This window comes from Protopterus annectens, chromosome 7.part0, assembly GCF_019279795.1.
Source record: "Protopterus annectens isolate FY-2018-M chromosome 7.part0, PAN1.0, whole genome shotgun sequence".
Lineage (NCBI taxonomy): Eukaryota > Metazoa > Chordata > Ceratodontiformes > Protopteridae > Protopterus > Protopterus annectens.
The window spans coordinates 36,636,090-36,656,968 of record NC_056739.1 but is presented as its reverse complement, the minus strand read 5'-3'; the positions used below and the strand labels follow the sequence as shown (position 1 = coordinate 36,656,968).

Sequence of the window (20,879 nt, the reverse complement as noted above, 5' to 3'; positions counted from 1 at the left end):
ATATATTAATACAAGTCTTAAATAGAAAAAAAAAAGAATATTTGTAAACTCTTCCATGGAGAAACAGCTTTCCCAAAAGAGGACAAGATAATAGACAATTCAGATATAATGCTAAAGCAATTTCAGAATAAACAGTGTGTAAATTCTGGTAAAATACAAAGCTACATGCATCTGAAAAGGTTGTTGTAGCATGTAAACCCAAATTCCAGGACCAAATTGTAGCATAACTCCTGTTGCTAGCCCCTGTATCCAAACTGCAAAGGTGACTCCTCAAAGATGTAGGTACTTGACTGTAAGACAAATCTGAACTCAGGAAAGGCTTGCAGAGTACTCAGAAAAATGGGATGATACTCCACCCACAACCACCTGAAACACTTACCTGCAAAGGCTGTGAAATTCTGCAGTAACAGTCATCACAGCATGTCTCATAAAAGGTACAAAACTAATCCAGTAACAAAACAAAGGTAATAGCAAAAAGCGTCTTACTGTCCAAAGGTCTGGTTAACCAGCAACAGGATCCATGAGTTACAAAGTAACAGATGAAAAGCTCCAGTATAACAGAGATGGTAGGTTATCATTTAAATTGCACTCACCAATCCATTATCAGGTTAGTTACAATAAAACATCTCCTAGGATGTACTCGAACCTCAGAAAATTATCGCATTTAGGAATAGTGTGAACAAAAGTAGCAAAATGAAAGCTACAATGGGACAGGCAGGCTACATCTCACAGCCCAAAGCTGCTTGCAAAAGTAAGTTGTAAAAAGCCAGGTGAGGTGAACGGTACAATGTTGAAGCTACATAACATACAAAAGCACAGTTTACATGTCATGTGCCAGTTAACACCTAGCAGCAAAACAGGGAACCATATTATATCGGGTAGCCTAGATTACCACAGAAACACAAGTACCACTGAGGAACAGCCTTCCTTCTTTCATGGCAGGAGGGTGAGCAGTCAGGCTTTTCCATTGCTACTCCCCCCCCTCCCCAATGTAGTTAGGGGGCTACAGCACAGAGTTAGCTAACCGGGTAAGTTTGCAGCACTGCCAGTTGTGTTCCTACATGTCAGTGTGACATAACTACCCACTGGACTCTGTCAAGAAAATAGTGATCCTTGGGAGTCAAAAGGCCATCTCACAACAGTGTCTGCAAGCCACATAAGGGTGCTTACAGGAAATTTGTGGGATTATAAGTGTGATCCTCAGAACAGCACAACTACAATTTCAAATTTGGGACAATACATACTAAGTCTGAGGTGTGATACCTTATAGAAATTGAATTTCCCCTGCTAAACTGTGCAGCATTATCGGAGTTGATGTATGTACGTAGCAAGGTTGAAGGGGTGGGCATAGTGTCCCAACAACCCACCAGCAAAAATGCTTCATGATGTTGCTATTTTTGTAATTCAGTGCTGGTTTTTGAATTGCAGTTTGTATTTTGAAGTGTTGGGACTTGGAGAATTGCTCAACTTCCCATTTACACTTCCTCTTTAGCCCTGAGTGGTAATTCTCAGTGCACTAATTAATGATCGAAGTAACATCAGCTGGAATGTGAATGAAATGATGGGGGGGCACCTAATTTACTCTGTGAGGAAAATGACTCATACAGCAATACAAGTCTATTCAGTGAAAACAACTTCTAAAGGCCATGTGGTTGTCATTTCAGAATGTGGGAATCCCCTGAACATGGCATGATTATGCAGCCAGTTCACTTATTTTGAAATTCTGACGGAAAATTGTGATTCTCAGAATACTGGGTCTGAAAGCAAAAATATGGGTGAGTATGTGGGATGTATGTTGTTATTTTGAGGTATTAGCTCTACTCTTAGTTACAACTGTGTCATATTTAGTTTATATAAATAGTGTGGTAGGGTGGGTATCTTAAGCCCACCTACAAAAATTATTTAAAGGTGAATAACATAGTTCACAATTTATTTCTTTTTTTAACTGCAGTTTGTATTTCAGTATGTCAGGACTCACAGGATCAGGGATCTCACTTCTGAGAGAGATCCCACTGTGCTACCACACTGCAGCGTGCCACGGATGTGAAAGCTTGGCAAGTTCCCCTAGCTCAGTCATGTAGTGGGACAGCCCTTCCACAAATTGCGCTTTAGGAACTGGGCTCCATAGCAGCTCAAGTTCAGTTTGTGGTGCAGTGGTTGTGGCCAGGTGGCCGTGATCTTCCCATGAAGGTCAGTCTGTGAAAGAAATGATGATTGTCTCAGATGTTTGGAGGTTACATTGCTGGGGCTGAAGCAGGAATAAAGAAGTAACTAACAGACAGAAAAAGTAGCACTTGTGTGAAGGAGTCCATGTTTTCCATCATACTGTGTCATTGTCATCATGCAGTCACTTACTATGTACACATGGCCTCAACAGTCATTTACCTAGTCTGTGTGTTTCCGTAGGTTTGCCACGAAGGAGAAGAACGGCCTGCTACTCTACAATGGGCGCTTCAATGAGAAACATGATTTTGTTGCATTAGAAATCATCGGTGAACAAATCCAACTCACATTCTCTGCAGGTGTGTTGTTTTCTGTGTATTACAGAAGCTTTTTTGTACTCTTGACTTGGCTTTCATTCATGCTTCTGACTGTAATAATGCAGAATAAAACCTAGTAGCATTTAAACTAGAAAAGTAAAAGTACTTTCACTTGTTTACTAAATTTTTAGATTACATTCATTTGATAGAAGGAAAAATATGTATATCCTGTGAGCCCATTAAGTGCGTTTCATGTAGCTTTCTACCTCACCTCGGTCACTGTTGTTCCTCTTATCCTCATCTGACCAATGCCATCTTGTACGCTTTTTTGGATACTCTTTTTCTTGCTAAATGTCTTTTTATTAAAATCTTTTAACAAATAACATAGAAATACATAAGAAATTACATATGTAGAAAGCAAATATAAACAATTATAAACAAACAAACAAATAACTAACATGACTATTTACAAGATGTCTACCCATTAATTTAATAAAACAGAGCAATTACATAGGAATTTTCTGGAAGAAAGGAAATCAACTTGCTGTCTTCTTCTTCAGTAGTCTCTTGGGTTTTATCCACAAGTTTAATGCAGAATTCGGTCTAGTGGTTCTTTCTTTGATTAAAATCTCTGTCTGACAAGTTTCAGTTGCAATGTTGTAAAATTCTCTCAGAGTTGGGTTTGTATTACTTTTCCAATTTCTTGTAATCACACCTTTGTGGATACTGTTGACCAGCCATTCTTATCCCCTACCGTGATGACGATGCACTGTTAGAGATGCAGGGTGTATGTGGTCCCTGCAGACCGCTGTCTGTGCAGCCGTCTTCCTGCTTAGGAGAACATCTCAACAGCTGAGATGTGCAGCCATTTCATGTTCACTCCTTGTCATTTAGTAGTAAGAAATGGAGTATTTCCTTTAGTGTTTGGTCATATCCTTTCTCCTCTGTCTCTTACACCCTTCTAGTAGTTTTTCAGGACTTTTAGGATCCCTTGCAGTTCCATACAGTACTCAAGAAAAAATAAAGGATTAAACCCTGAGCTGGTCCAGTAAGAGAAAATATGTTCAATCAAGGTCCCATGTGCCTGAGCTGGTGTTAGTTCAGTTGCATAAAAAGGACTGCACAAAAGTAATCCAAAAAGACTAGGAGTACTTTAGTAATGTGTCACATATATTACACATCACGCATGTTATACACATTCAGAATCTTATCTACACATTCCATTGTTCTTATTCGTTTTTCTACGTACCTATTCACTCCAACCTTTTTGAGCCATTTTTTAATTCTTGCTAACCGATCTCCACCATGCCAAATCTTACACAGCAGTTCTCCAGATCTACTGCTTTAAAATTATCACACAGGTTTTTATTAAAGGAATGAGTGTTGACTCTATTTTGGAGGCCTGGGAAAATGTGTGTGCAAAATTATTTAATTTGATCATAATTTTTTCTGGACAAATGATTAAACAGTGATCTCAGTATATTGATTTGTTAGGAAGTGTCTTTTAACAACCCTAGGATATAAACTGCTTTATCTGGAAATCTTGGCAGTTTTTTTTCCTGAGTTTGTTCTCCTACTCCTCTACCCTGATGCTTGTTCTGCTACTTTACCCTGGCACTCGTTCTACTCCTCTACCCTGATGCTCGTTGTTCTGCTACTTTACCCTGGCACTCGTTCTACTCTTCTACCCTGATGCTCGTTGTTCTGCTACTTTACCCTGGCACTCATTCTACTCCTCTACCCTGATGCTCGTTGTTCTGCTACTTTACCCTGGCACTCGTTCTACTCTTCTACCCTGATGCTTGTTCTGCTACTTTACCCTGGCACTCATTCTACTCCTCTACCCTGATGCTCGTTGTTCTGCTACTTTACCCTGGCACTCGTTCTGCTCCTCTACCCTGATGCTCGTTGTTCTGCTACTTTACCCTGGCACTCGTTCTACTCCTCTACCCTGATGCTCGTTGTTCTGCTACTTTACCCTGGCACTCGTTCTACTCTTCTACCCTGATGCTCGTTCTGCTACTTTACCCTGGCACTCGTTCTACTCCTCTACCCTGATGCTCGTTGTTCTGCTACTTTACCCTGGCACTCGTTCTACTCCTCTACCCTGGCAGTTGTTCCATTCGTCTACCCTGGCACTAGATTGATGTTCTTCGTGTTTCACTGTTGCAGTCATCACATTTGGGTTATCTGCCTGCAGGTAGCCCTCAGCCGGCCTGAATACCAGAGTCTTCGGATTTCTGCTTCAGATACTGTCTCCTCTTCCATGGCATCAGGTCGTCAGGGGGTATAAAACATGCAGCCGACACCATTACATCAGTCTTTCATGCCGTGCGGTGCCCAAAGCAGAAGCAGTTCGCAATTGCCGGTCGGCCGACTCTTAAAATTTTCGTTTTCGAGTTTCAGACCGGAAGTCTTCAAAAAAAGATAAGCACCTCGTTGGGGATCCTTTTTCTTGCTCCAGCCGATGTCAGTAAAAGTTAACAATTGTCTTGCCTGTGGAAAGCAAATACCTCATAGAGATTTTCATTTGTACTGCATCCCCTGTTTAGGCCCAGACCATGAGGTCCCTTGCTGTCGGTTTTGTGCCATGCTCAACCCCCGAACTATTCATCGTCGGGCTATTTTTGCAGCCAATTACTTTCGTACTCGGTCTCAGTACATCCGACTACCGATCTTCTGAAAAAACGTAAGGATAACTTAGGAAAAACTGCTGACAATGCTTCCGTTAAGCTAGTCGCCAGTCCTCCGGTACTCAGTGAGGTGCTTTCACAGCTCCTGATACCAGCTACGTCAGATTCGCAAGCCTCTAGTGAGACCCATTTGGAGTCCGGTAGCAGCGAGATGCTTCTTCGACTATGGAACCTGCGGATGTCTCTACCTTAGATGGGTCCGGAGCCGCTGTGCAGCCACCAGCTTCTGAGGGTGTATTCAGGCCTACAGACATTCATTTTAAACCGACGCCATCATTTCCGTCCAGAAGTTCCGAATCCCTCAGACCTAAAATTCGCACTACGCCTAGAAAACCGACGACCAAACCGCGAGCTTAGGCCCATATGCCTCAAAAACAAATGCTTAGAATGGCTAAAGACCTTATTACCTTAATTAGGGGAAGCCAGCCTTCCCCTTCTAAGCGACCTAGAACTGAATTTCTTTCTGATTCTTCTGATCAGGAATCTGATATTTCTGCTCCTTCTGATTACCAGGATTTGCCCTTATCTACTTATGAGGATTCTATTCCCTCTGCTTCCCCTCCAGAAGATTTTTCTTTTGGTGAAACCTTGCACACTCTTAGGGAACATTTCCGCTGGGAAAGCCAGGATTACTCTGAGTCCAAAAAGAGACTTAGGGAATTCTTACTCCTGCCTCAACACAGGCCTTTAGCTATCCCTCCTGTTCTGGACATTGTAGATGATGCTTTCTTCGAATCTAGCCTTACCCCAGACACTTTACCTCCAGCTCCCAGAAAACCTGACAGAGGTACCACAGAGTACCTGACTCTCATAAGTTCCTCTTCAAGAATCCTTCTGCGGACCCAGAGACCATTTCCCAAGGACCAAAAACATTAAGGCTACTGCTGCCAAAAATCCTACCCTTTCTTATATTGATTCTAGAGCCTTAGACAGATGGGGTAAGAAGGTATACACTTCTGCTACTTTGGCCATTAGGGTTTTAAATTGCCAGTTTCATATGTTAAAGTACCAGCAGCATATTATGGGACTACTTAAACAGAAAATAATGTTGATTCCTGACTGTGCTGAGCATAAAGAATTACAGGATTTAATGCATTCTGCAGAACAAGTTGGTAAACATACTTTGCAATGTGGTTTTGATGCTTTAGAAGCATCTTGCAGGGCTCCTGTCACTAGGTCTGTACTTAGAAGGCATGCTTGGCTTAAGGAACAAAACTTGCCAGATCATGTTAAAGCTAAATTACTGGGTGCTCCCTTAAACCAAGACCGCCTTTTTTGGCAACAAAGCAGAAGTCCTCAAAAGGATGGAGGAAAAAGCTAAATCTATGCAAACTGTTAAAGATTTCCTACAAGTACAGCCTCCCAGATTCAGTAGGCATTGGCCTTCAAAGAACTGGTCCTTTCCAGTCTCTTCCAGGCCTTCTCAGTCCAAACCCAGGAACAGCAGACCACCTAGGTTACAGTCTCAAGCTACGCACAGACCAAAGCAGTGGGGGACTCCCACTTCAAAGCAGGGAGTAGCAAGCCACCCCCTACAGAAAAATGGCACAATGACTTAACCTTAACCCTTCCAAGCCCTGCTCAACTACCTGCTCCCTTAGGAGGAAATCTCACCCTGCATGCAAAAAACTGATAACTCATTACACAGGACAAATGGGTTTTCAACATAGTTTCCCAAGGATACAGATTCCACTTCCACACACTACCAACCCCAAATGGTTGGCCAGACCTACCCCCAAATCAATAGGTGGAGGCCCAACAGCAGGTTCTCTCTCTTCTCAGTATCAGGGCTATTCAATCTGTCCCAGCAGAACAAAGAGGACAAGGGTTTTATTCAAGACGTTTTCTGGTACCCAGAAAAGGCAACTCCTGGCGTCCTATCCTGGACCTCTCATCAATTAAAATTCATGCCTCTGCCGTTTCAGCACATTATAATACTGAGCCGAGCCACCCCTCTTCTCTCACCCCCTGCTAAAACAATTCCTTAGAGGGGCCAAAAATTTAAGACCCCCCAGGAGAGCTCCCACTCCAGCCTGGGACCTTAACTTTGTATTGGAAGAGCTCACTTTTCCCCCCTTTGAGCCAGCTGCTACAGCAGAGTTAAAATTCCTTTCTTGGAAAACAGCCTTACTTTTAGCCATCACTTCAGCAAGAAGAGTGAATTACAGGCCCTCATGGCAGTGGAACCCTTCATTATCTCCCATGCGGACAGGGTTTCCCTCAGGACTAATCCTTCCTTTATGTCCAAGGTGGTGTCTAGTGTGGTCCATTCATTTGCCTACTTTTTTCCCTAATCCACAAAACAAAGGGGAATGAATACTGCACTCTCTGGACATGCACAGACAACTTAGATTTTATATGGGCAGGACTAAGCCTCTCAGAAAATCTGAACAGCTGCTAGTTGGCTTTGCTGCAGGGGCAGAGGGGAAGGCTATTTTAAAGCAAACCATTTCCAAATGGATAGCCCATTGCATTCATTTCTGCTACAAGCACCATGGAAAACCTACCCCACAGGGGATAAGATCACATTCCACTAGGGCTGCATCTACCTCTGCGGCTTTTCTCAGAGGAGTCCCTACCAGGGACATCCTAGAAGCTGCTACTTGGAGCTCTGTACATACCTTCACCAAGCATTAAAACATGCCTATCTTTTCTAAATCCAGAGCTGGATTTGCCACTGCAGTCTTGCAGGGCTTAATAGCTGGCCCTAATGCTCTTTAACTTCCTCCTCCCTTCCTTAGCTTTGGGAATCAACCCAAATGTGATGACTGTAACAGTGAAACACGAAGAACATAGTGCAGTTGTGTACACTTACCATAAATGTAGATGTTCGAGTGTGTTCACTGCTGCAGTCCTGGTTACCCTCCCTCCAGCCCCCTGACTTCTCTTGGCTCTACCTTTCCTTCTTGTTTAGTATATTTATTTTTTCTGGTGTATTTGCTTTTTGATGGGGGCGCACCATACCATATAATTGCTTCCTATTGTGGGGGCACCTGACATCTGGGGCAAGAAAAACTGATGCAATGGCATCGGCTACATGTTTTGTACCCCTGACAATCTGACTTCATGGAAGAGGAGACAGCATCCAATGCAAAAATCCAAAGACTCTGGTATTCAGGCCGGCTGAGGGCTACCTGCAGGCAGATAACCCAATTGTGATGACTGCAACAGTGAATACACTCAAATGTCTACATTTATGGTAAGTGTACACAACTGTACTTTCTGCTACTCCTCTACCCTGGCACTCATTCTATTTCTTTACCTTGGCACTCATTGTTCTACTCCTGTACCCTGGCACTCTTTCTTCTACTACTCTACCCTGGCACTCTTTGTTCTACTACTCTACCCTGGCACTCTTTGTTCTACTACTCTACCCTGGCACTCATTATTCTACTACTCTACCCTGGCACTCGTTCTACTACTCTACCCTGGCACTCGTTCTACTACTCTACCCCGGCACTCGTTGTTCTACTCCTGTACCCTGGCACTCTTTGTTCTACTACTCTACCCTGGCACTCTTTGTTCTACTACTCTACCCTGGCACTCTTTGTTCTACTACTCTACCCTGGCACTCTTTGTTCTACTACTCTACCCTGGCACTCTTTGTTCTACTCCTGTACCCTGGCACTCTTTGTTCTACTACTCTACCCTGGCACTCTTTGTTTTACTACTCTACCCTGGCACTCTCGTGTTCTACCACTCTTGGTACTGGACTGTTTCTGGAATCCCACCCTCCACTCCTGCAGTATTCCTAGCTTCTTTGTCAGAGTCTTTCAATTGCATGGTAGTACTACTGAATTGGTGATTGTTTATGTGTTATTTCCAGATGCCCTCCATCAGTGTTAGTAAAATTATATTCTTTGACCCACATAGCTTCAGAGTACCTAGTAGTTAAATTGGACTGCTTTGATTGATATGTTTATAGCTAGTTCAAGTGGGAATTCCTCAGATGATTGTTTGGAAGCAGTTTCTTGTGTTATGCAACTCTGCTGTTGTTAGCCTTATAGCTAATTGTGTAGCTCAGCCGACAGGATCGTCATCTCTAGATTACAAGTATGCTTGTCCTGTACATGGAGTGATGGTTTCATTGATAGGGATTCCCGGGTTAAATACTGTAAGATGCCACACCTTATCGATGGGAATTTTTTTAATAAGATTTTTTGCTGAAGATCATTTTTGCCCATCTAGTTGCTGTTGAGTATTTGAATAAAGTTAACAGAACTTCTGGTACTTTTGGACTAGATTGAGAGTCATTACAGTGATACATGCAGGGTCTCAGGTTTATGCCGGATTTCAAGTTAACGGTACCTCTTTTCCTGATGGTTGAAATATAACACTGTCAGAGAGCCCATTATGGCGAATCGGAGGCCTTCTGTATACAGAAGGAAAGTGTCTCCCAGTATTCAGGCCAAATTTGCGTATATAGTCTTGTGCGTGATCATTCGAGTTCCTTTTTCATTGTTCCCTAAAATCTACTGTTCCCGTTTAACTGCTGCCCTGTTTGGTTCTTGCTTCTATTGTATCCCCAGCATCATTTGTATCTTTGTTCTTTGTGTTATCACACTATCCCTCCTGTGTCCTTAGAGATGCGGATTTCAGCCACTGATAAGTACTCCCCCTTTAGGTTGTTGATATCATTCTTTCATAGGCACTTTGTACATGCTGCAAGGCCCCCCTATTCACCTCCTATTTTCCGTCTGTGATGCTCTCCCTGGAGACATCCACTCCTCTTGTATTTTTCAGAGTTTGTTAACGTAAGATGTCCTTGCATAGCTGTACTGTGTCACTCACAGAACCTTCTCCCACTTCAATTTATTGTCTCAAATCACTTGCCCATTTCCTTTTGTCATAGGGTCACCTAGTTGCACCTGAGTTTGTATGTCTACTTATTCATACATGCATAGACATGGATACACATGTGCAGTTACATGAGACATGATTCACCCTTTCTGCCTGACATGGATAGACGTGTGCAGTTACATGAGACATGATTTGCCCTTTCTGCCTGACATGGATAGACGTGTGCAGCTACATGAGACATGATTCGCCCTTTCTGCATGACATGGATACGAGTGCAGTTACATGAGACATGATTCGCCCTTTCTGCCTGACATGGATACAGGTGTACATGAGACATGATTCGCCCTTTCTGCATGACACGGATACGGGTGCAGTTACATGAGACATGATATACCCTTTCTGCATGACATGGATAGACGTGTGCAGTTACATGACACATGATTCGCCCTTTCTGCATGACATGGATACAGGTGTGCAGTTACATGAGACATGATTCGCCCTTTCTGCCTGACATGGATACAGGTGTGCAGTTACATGAGACATGATTTGCCCTTTCTGCCTGACATGGATACAGGTGTGCAGTTACATGAGACATGATTTGCCCTTTCTGCCTGACATGGATACAGGTGTGCAGTTACATGAGACATGATTTGCCCTTTCTGCCTGACATGGATACAAGTGTGCAGTTACATGAGACATGATTCACCCTTTCTGCATGCCTATTTAATACACAAAACATGGACTGCGACTGGCTAGGAGCATATGCAGTATTGATATGGACTGGAATATTTAGTCCTACCTGAGTGCCGATACTGTTGCATTGTCAGCTCAAGGCATCTTTCAAGAAGCCCTCCTGTGCCTAGACCCAAACAGCAGCAGCTGAGGCATTGCAGTCGTTTGCTCTTGTATCTGTCAGTCTTTTTATATTTACAGGTGAGTGGAAGAAAACACTGCATTATCTGTAGTGGAGGTACCTCATGCAACAGTGTGCGCCTGCATTTCTTTCCTCCTTCGTTTACCAAAATAATTTTTTACACCTTACAGCATGTGTGATTAGGAATAGTGTACTCACCTTAAGTTTATGCAGCAGAATCCAGGCAGTTTTACAAACACCAGCTTAAATAGATAACATGAAACACATGCAATTAACTGATAAGTGCAAAAAAGTAGACATTTGTTACAAGCATAGCTTTCATGTGTCAGTGAAGGGTATGTTAGTGTTATAATTCAGCCAGATGTCGCTGTAGCACTCTTGGATGAAGGCAAACAGCTTTGTCTTTTCCTTGTATGCTGTCACTGAGCATGCATAGATGTAACCCAGATCACACATCGCCTGCTATTTCTTTTTTAAGGAAGCTACATCAGTTATGATGCAGTTACAGGCAGAATGAAGAAAGAGCCATGCATATGTGCCTCACTTGAGACCAAGTGTAGGTCCAGGCACTCAACAGTTGTGTAAAAGTGTGGCCTTGCTGGGTGAGTGACTCGGATCGCGTGAACGCTGCATCACTGTTTTCTTTTCTTGTGTTCACTTTCTAAGACGTGTTTACGTGGAAACAGATACCGTTGAATAAAATCTGAACATTACGTTTTCCTCATTGTTAATTTCCTTTTAAGCATTGTTTCACTGTGACTCTGAAGCTTTGATTTTACCTATGTTTCGGTATTTGCTAACCAGGATAGAGCAGTGACCCACACGGGCCCCAGAGCGATATCTGGTTAAGTCACTTGCTGAGAGCCACACAGTGGACAAATGGAGACTGAGGAGATCAAACCCTGAGCTACATGGATCAGCCTGTTAACATGTCATACCCTGAGTCCTGTGTGCTTCCAGACTCTAACCGTAGCTGTAATCTTCTGTAGTAACTGTCCGAGTGTACCCCGTAGCCAAACTCCTGTGCGCTTAGTCATGTACTTCCATCAGAAGGTGGGTATCTTATACCATATAACATTAACACTAAGTTGTCTGACAGCTTGGTAAGGGGAAAAAAAAATATATATATACACACACACACACACACACACACACACACACACACACACACACATATGAATTTGTTCTCGTGTAGCAGTTTAGGATTTATAATTCCAAAATCGAACATGATTTTGTGATTCTTCAAATTTAAACTTTTGGATGCTCTTCTCTGAGAAGCAGTATCTCAATGAGTCAGTGCTGCATACATGGAGCAGAGGTTTGGACCATGACTGGTCCTCAGGGGACCTAGTTTGGTTAGCAGTTCCGTAAGAAGAGGGTAGAAATAATCAACCAGTGCCTGCTCACATGTCCTGGATGAAGATGTAAGTAGACTACTGCCACAAATGCTCCGTGGGGTAATGGGCAGAGTTACAATGGTTGTGTCATAGGAGTGTGGAGGGCACAAACCTAACAGCTAGTGCACATACACTTCAGCTGGAAACATCACTCTGAGTCTGTGGTTGAAGACGTTGTAACTTGCTTTCTGGAAATCTGGAGTTGGTGTTACATGCGTAAAAAAAAAGTATCCTAATCCCTGATGGGATCTTGGCCATTGCTGACATGCCACATTTTCCTCTCGCAGTGTCCTAGGATGCTGGGGGGTGTCAGTAATTAATATGCCAGTATAGGATAAAGGCTTGATGATTTAGGGAGAGAGGGAAAGAAATGGGCTGAAAGAATTTATTAAAAAACTTCAGGGAGTCATTTCCTATTATTCCCCATAGGGATCACATTCATGTTTGATTTCACTTGCCACCTGGTTCATTAGAATGTTGTTCTGTTCTCTTCCACTCCATCCTTGTTAATGTCTGTTGCTTTCAGTGTCCTATTTTCAGATGTATGCATTTGTTGAATTGAATCCTTCACAAGGAGCCTTGTCATGTAGAATTTGCAGATTCAGATTACAGCACTGAAGCCATCACTAGCAGATGATAACTATGCACTGATGGGCCCTGTCATTGTTTTTCAGTATGGAGTCTGAGGCAAAGTTTTCACCTTTAATGTCATATTTTTTGCCTGGAGGAACATTATATTTTGTGATGTATGCACACCCATAGTCAGGACAAGCAGCAGTATTACTGGTATAGTATCCTGTCAACAGTCTCCTTCAAAGAGTGGACCTTCATTGGACTTATCACAGTGCCCACTGTGTGAACAAAACATTTTGTGAAGTGATGGCTCCATTGCTAGTTCAATGATCCTGTAAGCCTTTGCATTCTTTCCCAGTCTCACCTTTGTACTGTGGTAGCTTTTGTGGTTAGCATGCCAGTGTGCCACCTGAATGTCCATGGTCTTATTTTATCCTTAAGTTGTCAGAAATGTGCACTTTGTGGTTTAAAGTCCCCTTGTCCTACACATTGAGATATTTGTCTTTCTTCTGTCCCCTTGTTCTACATATCGAGGTACCTGTCTTTCTTCTGCTTCGCTGTCCTACATATCGAGGTACCTGTCTTTCTTCTGCTCCGCTGTCCTACATGTCGAGGTACCTGTCTTTCTTCTGCTCCGCTGTCCTACATATCGAGGTACCTGTCTTTCTTCTGTCCTCTGTCCTACATGTCGAGGTACCTGTCTTTAAGTATGGCTGAACACCATAGTAGCTTAAGGTTGTGAGAAGCTAACGAGCTTCATTCTATAGTTATTAGATTGATTCAGTTAGTCTTCATTCAGAAATGATGTGACTATGATTAAGTAAGTGTCTTATGCAGAAAGGTGCTTCCTGATGGCTCCTGCAAAGAAAAAAAAACACTTGCACCTGCAACTTTCACAGTAAGAAAATGAATAACAATGAGTGTGAACACCTTGAAGTTGAGCAGTATGTTTATCAGAGACTTTTGTTTAGTTAATGGATTCATGTTTTTTAGTAGTTTACTGGGTATAGTGTATAGCAGAGTGTAGCGGTAGGCATGGCGGATTAAGGAGCTGTTAGCGAGCTGTTTCCTGTGGTCTACTGGTCTGACATTTGATTTCCTCACAGCCGCCATTACGTAACTATGTGGCTCTGAGCAAGTCACTTAAGCAGACGCAACACCTGGGCTGAGTCTGATAAAAGGCCATGGAGATGAGTGCTCTACCTTTTGAAACAAATATAAATAAAATAAAATAAATTAACATGTTTTTGTCATCTGTCAGTTTACAATCTAAACTGTTTCGACTGGCTGCTTTTCATGTTTACATCGCCTGTTCTGTGAATGGTGGTATCTCACCCAGGTGTCATATTTTGTTGTCTAGGAGAGTCGACCACCAGAGTCTCGCCCTACATCCCTGGGGGTGTGAGTGACGGACAGTGGCATACTGTACACCTGCAGTACTACAATAAGGTCAGTGATGCCCAGTTTGGTACATACCATTTACCTATCCGATGTTCAGGCTTTCAGCATAGCATTGCAAGTAATGTTTTATTGATTGTATGGTGTACAGATCGACCCACTGATGTCCAATTAAATTACATCCTCCCATTACATGTGTTAATTGCATTGATGAACACTGTACAAAACACTGCTTGCTTGTTAGGAGGTGCTGCTTAGATGAAAGTGTCCTGGCTTATTCTCCTTTTGTGTGCGAGAGAGAGACTTTCTTGTAAAGAATATGATGTGCTGTTTTTAGATAATCCAGAAACAGAAAATATTGGAATAAAGGAAGCTGTTGTAACATGTGCCTTTACTTACATCTGTGTCCATCATTGCACACTGTAAGTAACCTTCACCACCTTCCTGTTGTAGTTCCAGGCTTTTCTTTATTTCTGTCACAGGCTTTCATAAAGTGAATTGCTTTTTGACCTCTGCTTTTCAAATTGGTCAGATCTTCCACACGGTTATATGCCATATTAGTAAAGAAATACTGAGTTACATGTACCACCATTTCCTTTTTTGGTGTACCTGTTGCATTTTCACCAATTCTTACACTATCCCCTGTGCAGTCGTGACAGACATCTGTTGTGTAGGCCTTTGCCTGTTGTGCTTAAAAGAGTACATGTTCATCGTGTTTCACTGCTGCAGTCATTACACTTGGGTTATCCTGCCGTCAGGCGGTCCCTCAGTCGGCCAGAGTTCCAAAGTCTTGGTCCGGCATCGGTTGCTGTCGCTTCTTCCCTGACGTCAGTCCGCCAGGAGTATATAAGATGCAACCGACACCATTTTCTTCAGTCTTTCTTGCTGCGCGGTGCCCAAAGCAAAAGCAGTTCGCAAGAGCCAGTCGGCCGACTCCTGAGATTTTTGAAGTCGAATTTCAGAACCAAAGTCTTTTATAAAGCTAAGTACCCCATTGGGGAAACTTTTTCTTGCCTCAGACCGATGTCAGTAAAAGTTAATAATTGCATTTCTTGTGGGAAGCAAATATCTCGTAAGGATTTTCATTCTTACTGTATTCCATGCCTAGGCCCAGACCACGACATCACTAGTTGTCGGTTTTGTGCTACATTTAACAAGCACACTATTAAACATCGGTTTGATTTTGCTCGCCATTATTTTGGCCGAAGGTTCAATTATACCATGCCATCAGAACAACCGACAACCGGAATACACAAAAATCGCAAAGACAAAGATAAGGACAGGCATTCGAGGTCCAAAACAGACGAAGCCTCTTCTAGGCCAGTCGCCGGCTCGCTGGTTCTCAGTGAGGCACTTTCGCAGCCCCTGACACCCGCTACCTCAGAGCCACAGGCCACCGCCGACTCCCATGTGGAGATTACTAGGCCTCTGGAAACTCAAGGTATTGGGCCTACAGAAATTAACCCCTCAGATGGGTCCGGAGCCGCTGAGCAGGCATCGGCTTCTGAGGGTGTTTTCAAACCTTCACAGATTGCCATCAAAACAACAACTAAGTCTAAAACTCCATTAAAGACAAAGAAACAAGTACAGCATTCACCTGGACAGGCTTCCATGCCTAAAAAACAGATGCTCAAAAAGGCTGAAAACCTAATTACTCTGATCAGGGGTTCCCATCCCCCTCCTGATAAAAGGCCTAGGCAGGATACAGACTATGATTCCTCTGACCAGGTTTCCATTTCTTCTGTTTCCTCTTCAGACCAGGGATACTCTTTACCCCCCTATGAGGACTCTGATGTTGAGGAATCAATCCCTTCAGCCTCTCCTCTTGAGGATTACTCTTTTGGGGAAACTTTGCATACCATGAGGGAGCATTTCCATTGGGAGAGCCAGGATTATTCAGAATCCAAGAAAAGGCTCAGAGATTTTTCTTTTATTACCTCAACACAGGCCCCTTTCTATTCCACCTGTGTTGGATATTGTGGATGATGTGTTCTCCGAAACCAGTTTAACCCCTGATTCTTTGCCTCCAGCACCAGTCAAGCCAGATAGGTACTACTGAGTCCCTGACTCTCACAAATTTCTTTATAAAAACCCTGCTGCTGACCCAGAAACTATTTCCCAGGGTCCCAGAGGGGTAAAGGCTTCCACTGCTAAAAATCCAGTTCCCTCTGACAGAGATTCTAGAGCATTGGACAGATGGGAGAAGAAAGTATACACTTCTGCAACTTTAGCAGTAAGAGCTTTAAATTGCCAGTTCCACATGCTTAAATACCAACAATATTTAATGTCCCTGTTAAAACAGAAAATGCTTACAAGCTCAGAAGGTCCTGATTATAAGGAAATATAGGATTTATTGCATGCAGCTGAACAAGTGGGAAAACATACTCTGCAATGTGGTTTTGATTCTTTAGAGGCTTCTTGTAGAGTTGCAGTTAACAGGAACTGTAATTCGAAGGCATGCTTGGTTAAAAGAACAAGGTTTACCTGATCAAAAAATGGAGGATAAGGCAAAATCTATGCAAACAGTGAAGGATTTCTTACAGGTACAGCCACCTCGATTTAGCAGAAATTGGCCTTCAAAAAATTGGTCCTTTCCAGTGTCAGACAGGCCACAAAGAGGCAGATACAGACGCCCAAGAGGCAGATCTCAGCCCCAAGGCTCTTACAGACCACGTCAGTGGGGTGCTTCAACCCCAAAAGGAGGAGAAGACAAGTCACAACCTTATAGGAAACAGACCCAATGACTTCCCCCTAAAAATGCCAAGCACTTACCTTTTGGCCGCTCCCTTAGGGGGAAAACTAGCACTTTTTTCACAAAATTGGGCATATAATAACCTAAGACAAATGGGTTCTGAATATTGTGTCTCAAGGTTACAGGTTCCACTTTCACACTCTACCAAGGCCAAAAGGAATGCCAGACCTGCCACAAAATCAATGGGCAGAGGCACGAAAACAAATTACAGCCCTCATGGACATGAGAGCTATTCAGAAAGTGCCACAACAGGAACAAGGACAAGGATTTTACTCAAGACTTTTCTTTGTCCCCAGAAAGGACAAAGCCTGGAGACCCATACTGGACCTATCTAGTTTAAATACTTACCTGGATGTTCCAAAATTCAAAATGTTAACACTACAGCAGCTTCTGCCCATGCTGGGCAAGAAGGCTTGGCTTGTTACCTTGGACCTCAAAGAGGCATACCTGCATGTCCCAATCAGAAAAAATTGCAGAAGATACCTCAGATTTATAGCAGACTCAATACATTACCAATTCTCTGCACTGCCCTTTGGCTTATCTACTGCGCCCAGGGTCTTCACAAAATGCCTGGCACCAGTAATTGCATTTTGCAGGCAAAAAGGAATTCAAATATATCTCTACTTGGACGACTGCCTGCTTCAAGCAGAGAGCAAGGACATTCCTCTAAAGCATCTGGCGTTTGTAAAAAGATTGCTAATTTGCCTAGGGTACACAGTAAACAAAAATAAGTCAAAACTAGTGCCCTCACAAGAGATAATATTCCTGGGTGCCAGCTTAAATACAATGGCCCAGATGGCTTATCTCACGTCAGACAAGCAAAGACAACTGACTCAATACTTTCAATTGATGGCAACAAAAACCCAACTCCCTGCAAGAAAAATTTTGCAGGCCTTGGAGTTCATGGTGTCCTGCATACTACTAATACCATATGCCAGACTGCATATGAGGAAATTACAATGGTACCTAAAAAGTGTTTGGACTCAACACTCTCACAGTTTGGAAACAGTAATACCACTTATTCCCTGCCTACAACAGGAGTTTTGATGGTGGGCACAGGCATGTCACCACAACAAGGGACAGCCTTTCACTTTACCCACAGCCAGGCAGACACTAACAACAGATGCTTCGGATTACGCCTGAGGAGCACACATGGCAGGAAAATGTATTCAGGGCAAGTGGCCCACAGACAAAATGCATCTTCACATCAATCAAAAAGAGATGCTAGCTGTACAAAATGCCCTAACAGCTTCCAAGGACCTTCTGCATCCAGGACAACTATTACTAAAGACGGACAACACCACAGTTATGTGGTACATAAACAAGCAAGGGGGCACTCATTCCTATCCCCTCTGCAGACAAGCCATGACTTTGTGGAACACAGCACTGACCTGTCAAGTTCATCTGCAAGCACAATTCTTGCCAGGAAAGAAAAATACTCTGGCAGACGATTTAAGCAGAAACATCATGGATCCTCATGAGTGGAAATTAAATCCACAAGTATTCAGCATGATAATACAAAAATGGGGGTGCCCAGACATAGATCTATTTGCCTCCCCTCTGAACTGCCAACTACAGAAATTCTGCACAAGGACTTACCACTCACAAGCATGGAAAGTGGATGCTCTCTCGTTCAGCTGGAAAACCCTAACAGTTTATGCCTTCCCACCACTGCCTCTCCTTTCAAAGGTACTCCTAAAAGCTAGACAAGAAAGGCCAAAAATTATCCTGATTGCTCCAAACTGGCCACGCCAGCACTGGTACCCAATCTTAAAGAATTTGGCTTAAGGCCTACCATGGATTTTACCTCAAATGCCTCAACTTCTGACTCAACAAAACAATCAGATCCTGCACAGCCAGCTCAAAACCTTAAACCTGACTGCATGGCAGATTACTTAACCAAGCAACCAACGCCTCTCTCTAAAGCTGTTATGGATGTTATTTTGGAGGCCAGGAGGCCCAGCACCAGGAAATCCTATTCAGAAAAGTGGAAGAGATTCTGCACCTGGAACCAGGCTCAAAACTTTGACCCTCCTGTTCCAAATATTCTTCAGATATTACAATACTTAACTGAGATGCTGGACAAAGGCCTATCCTTTTCATCTATTAAGATCCACGCCTCTGCCATCTCAGCTCATTACATGACGGATCCTCCTATTTTCTCTCATCCATTATTAAAACAGTACCTCAGAGGGGCTAAAAACATAAGACCGCCCCGGAGAGCACCAACACCAACTTGGGACCTCAACTTTGTCTTGGAAAAACTAACTTTACCTCCCTTTGAGCCAGCCAACTCAGCAGAATTAAAATGTGTGTTATGGAAAACTGCTCTGCTTCTGGCAATAACCTCAGCATGAAGAGTCTCAGAGTTACAGGCACTAATGGCAGTGGAACCTTTCATCATTTTTCATCAGGACAAGGTTTCTTTAAGAACAAACCCTTCATTTATGCCAAAGGTGGTATCCAGTGTGGCTCTTAACCAAACTATTCACTTGCCAACATTCTATCCAAATCCACAGAATAAAGGGGAGAAACTTCTGCACTCATTGGACATATGCAGGCGGTTATGCTTCTATTTGGACAAAACAAAAGCTTTCAGGAAAACTGAGCAATTGTTTGTTGCATATGCTGCAGGATCACAGGGGAAGGCTATTCCGAAACAGACCATTTCAAAGTGGATAGGACACTGTATCCGTTTCTGCTACACACAGCATGGAAAAACGGTTCCTAGCAACATTAGGCCTCATTCCACCAGGGCAACAGCCACTTCAACTGCCTACCTTAGAGGAGTACCTACCAAGGATATTTTGGAAGCTGCAACTTGGAGTTCAGTGCACACCTTTACCAAGCACTACCACTTGCCTCTTTACTCTAAATCCAGAGCTGGCTTTGCCACTGCAGTGCTGCAGGGCCTCATAGCCACACCGAATCCTTTATAGACCAGCCACCCAACCTCAGCTTTGGGATTCTACCCAAGTGTAATGACTGCAGCAGTGAAACACGATGAACATAGTACAGTTTTGTACCTACCATAAATATAGATGCTCGAGTGTATTCACTGCTGTAGTCCAGGTTACCCACCCTCCATCTCCTCTTTTTTAGCTGGGACTCATCTATACCTTTCTCCCCTGTACAACCTATGTGGTGTATTTGCTTGTGACTGAAGGTATTGTTTTATTTTTTATGTATGTTTTATTAGCAATATATTTTGCCTACCTTTTGGGGGCACCTGACATCTGGGGCAAGAAAAACTGAAGAAAATGGCATCAGATGCCTCTTATATACCCCTGGCGCACTGACGTCAGGGAAGAAGCGACAGCAACCGACGCCGGACCAAGACTTTGGAACTCTGGCCGACTGCGGGACCGCCTGACGGCAGGATAACTCAAGTGTAATGACTGCAGCAGTGAATACACTCGAACATCTACATTTATGGTAGGTACAAAACTGTACTATTTGTATATTTTAAATAAAACTTGCGTGTGTGTGCGCGCATATGTGTATGTTTGGTGTGTGTGTGTGTGTGTGTGTGTGTGTGTGTGTATATATATATATATATATATATATATATATATATATATTTAGATATATAGATATAGGTATAGGTATAGATATATATCTATATAGATATGTATATATATCTATATATATATATATATAGGTATAGATATATATATATATATGTATATATATATATATATATATATAGATATATATGCGTGTGTATATATATCTATATATATATATATATATATATACATATATATATATATATATATATACATATATATATATATATATATATGTATATATAATGTATGTATGTATGTCTATACAGTCCACTAATGTATTTTGAATTATTTATCTGAGAAAAATAAATGTGCTTCTGCTCAACAGAACAGCAGCATAAAT

At 42.6% G+C, this 20,879-nt stretch overlaps 1 protein-coding gene across 2 annotated transcripts in view; it reads left to right on the top strand.

Moving 5' to 3' along the window:
- CELSR2 (cadherin EGF LAG seven-pass G-type receptor 2) overlaps positions 1 to 20,879 on the top strand; it is a 1,401,203-nt gene that overhangs the window by 704,306 nt on the left and 676,018 nt on the right. For both annotated transcript variants that reach the window (XM_044076472.1, XM_044076471.1), the window contains exons 4-5: positions 2,407 to 2,522; positions 14,178 to 14,266. In XM_044076472.1, coding sequence (XP_043932407.1) covers positions 2,407 to 2,522; positions 14,178 to 14,266 — 205 coding nt within the window. The remainder of the gene's footprint in view (positions 1 to 2,406; positions 2,523 to 14,177; positions 14,267 to 20,879) is intronic.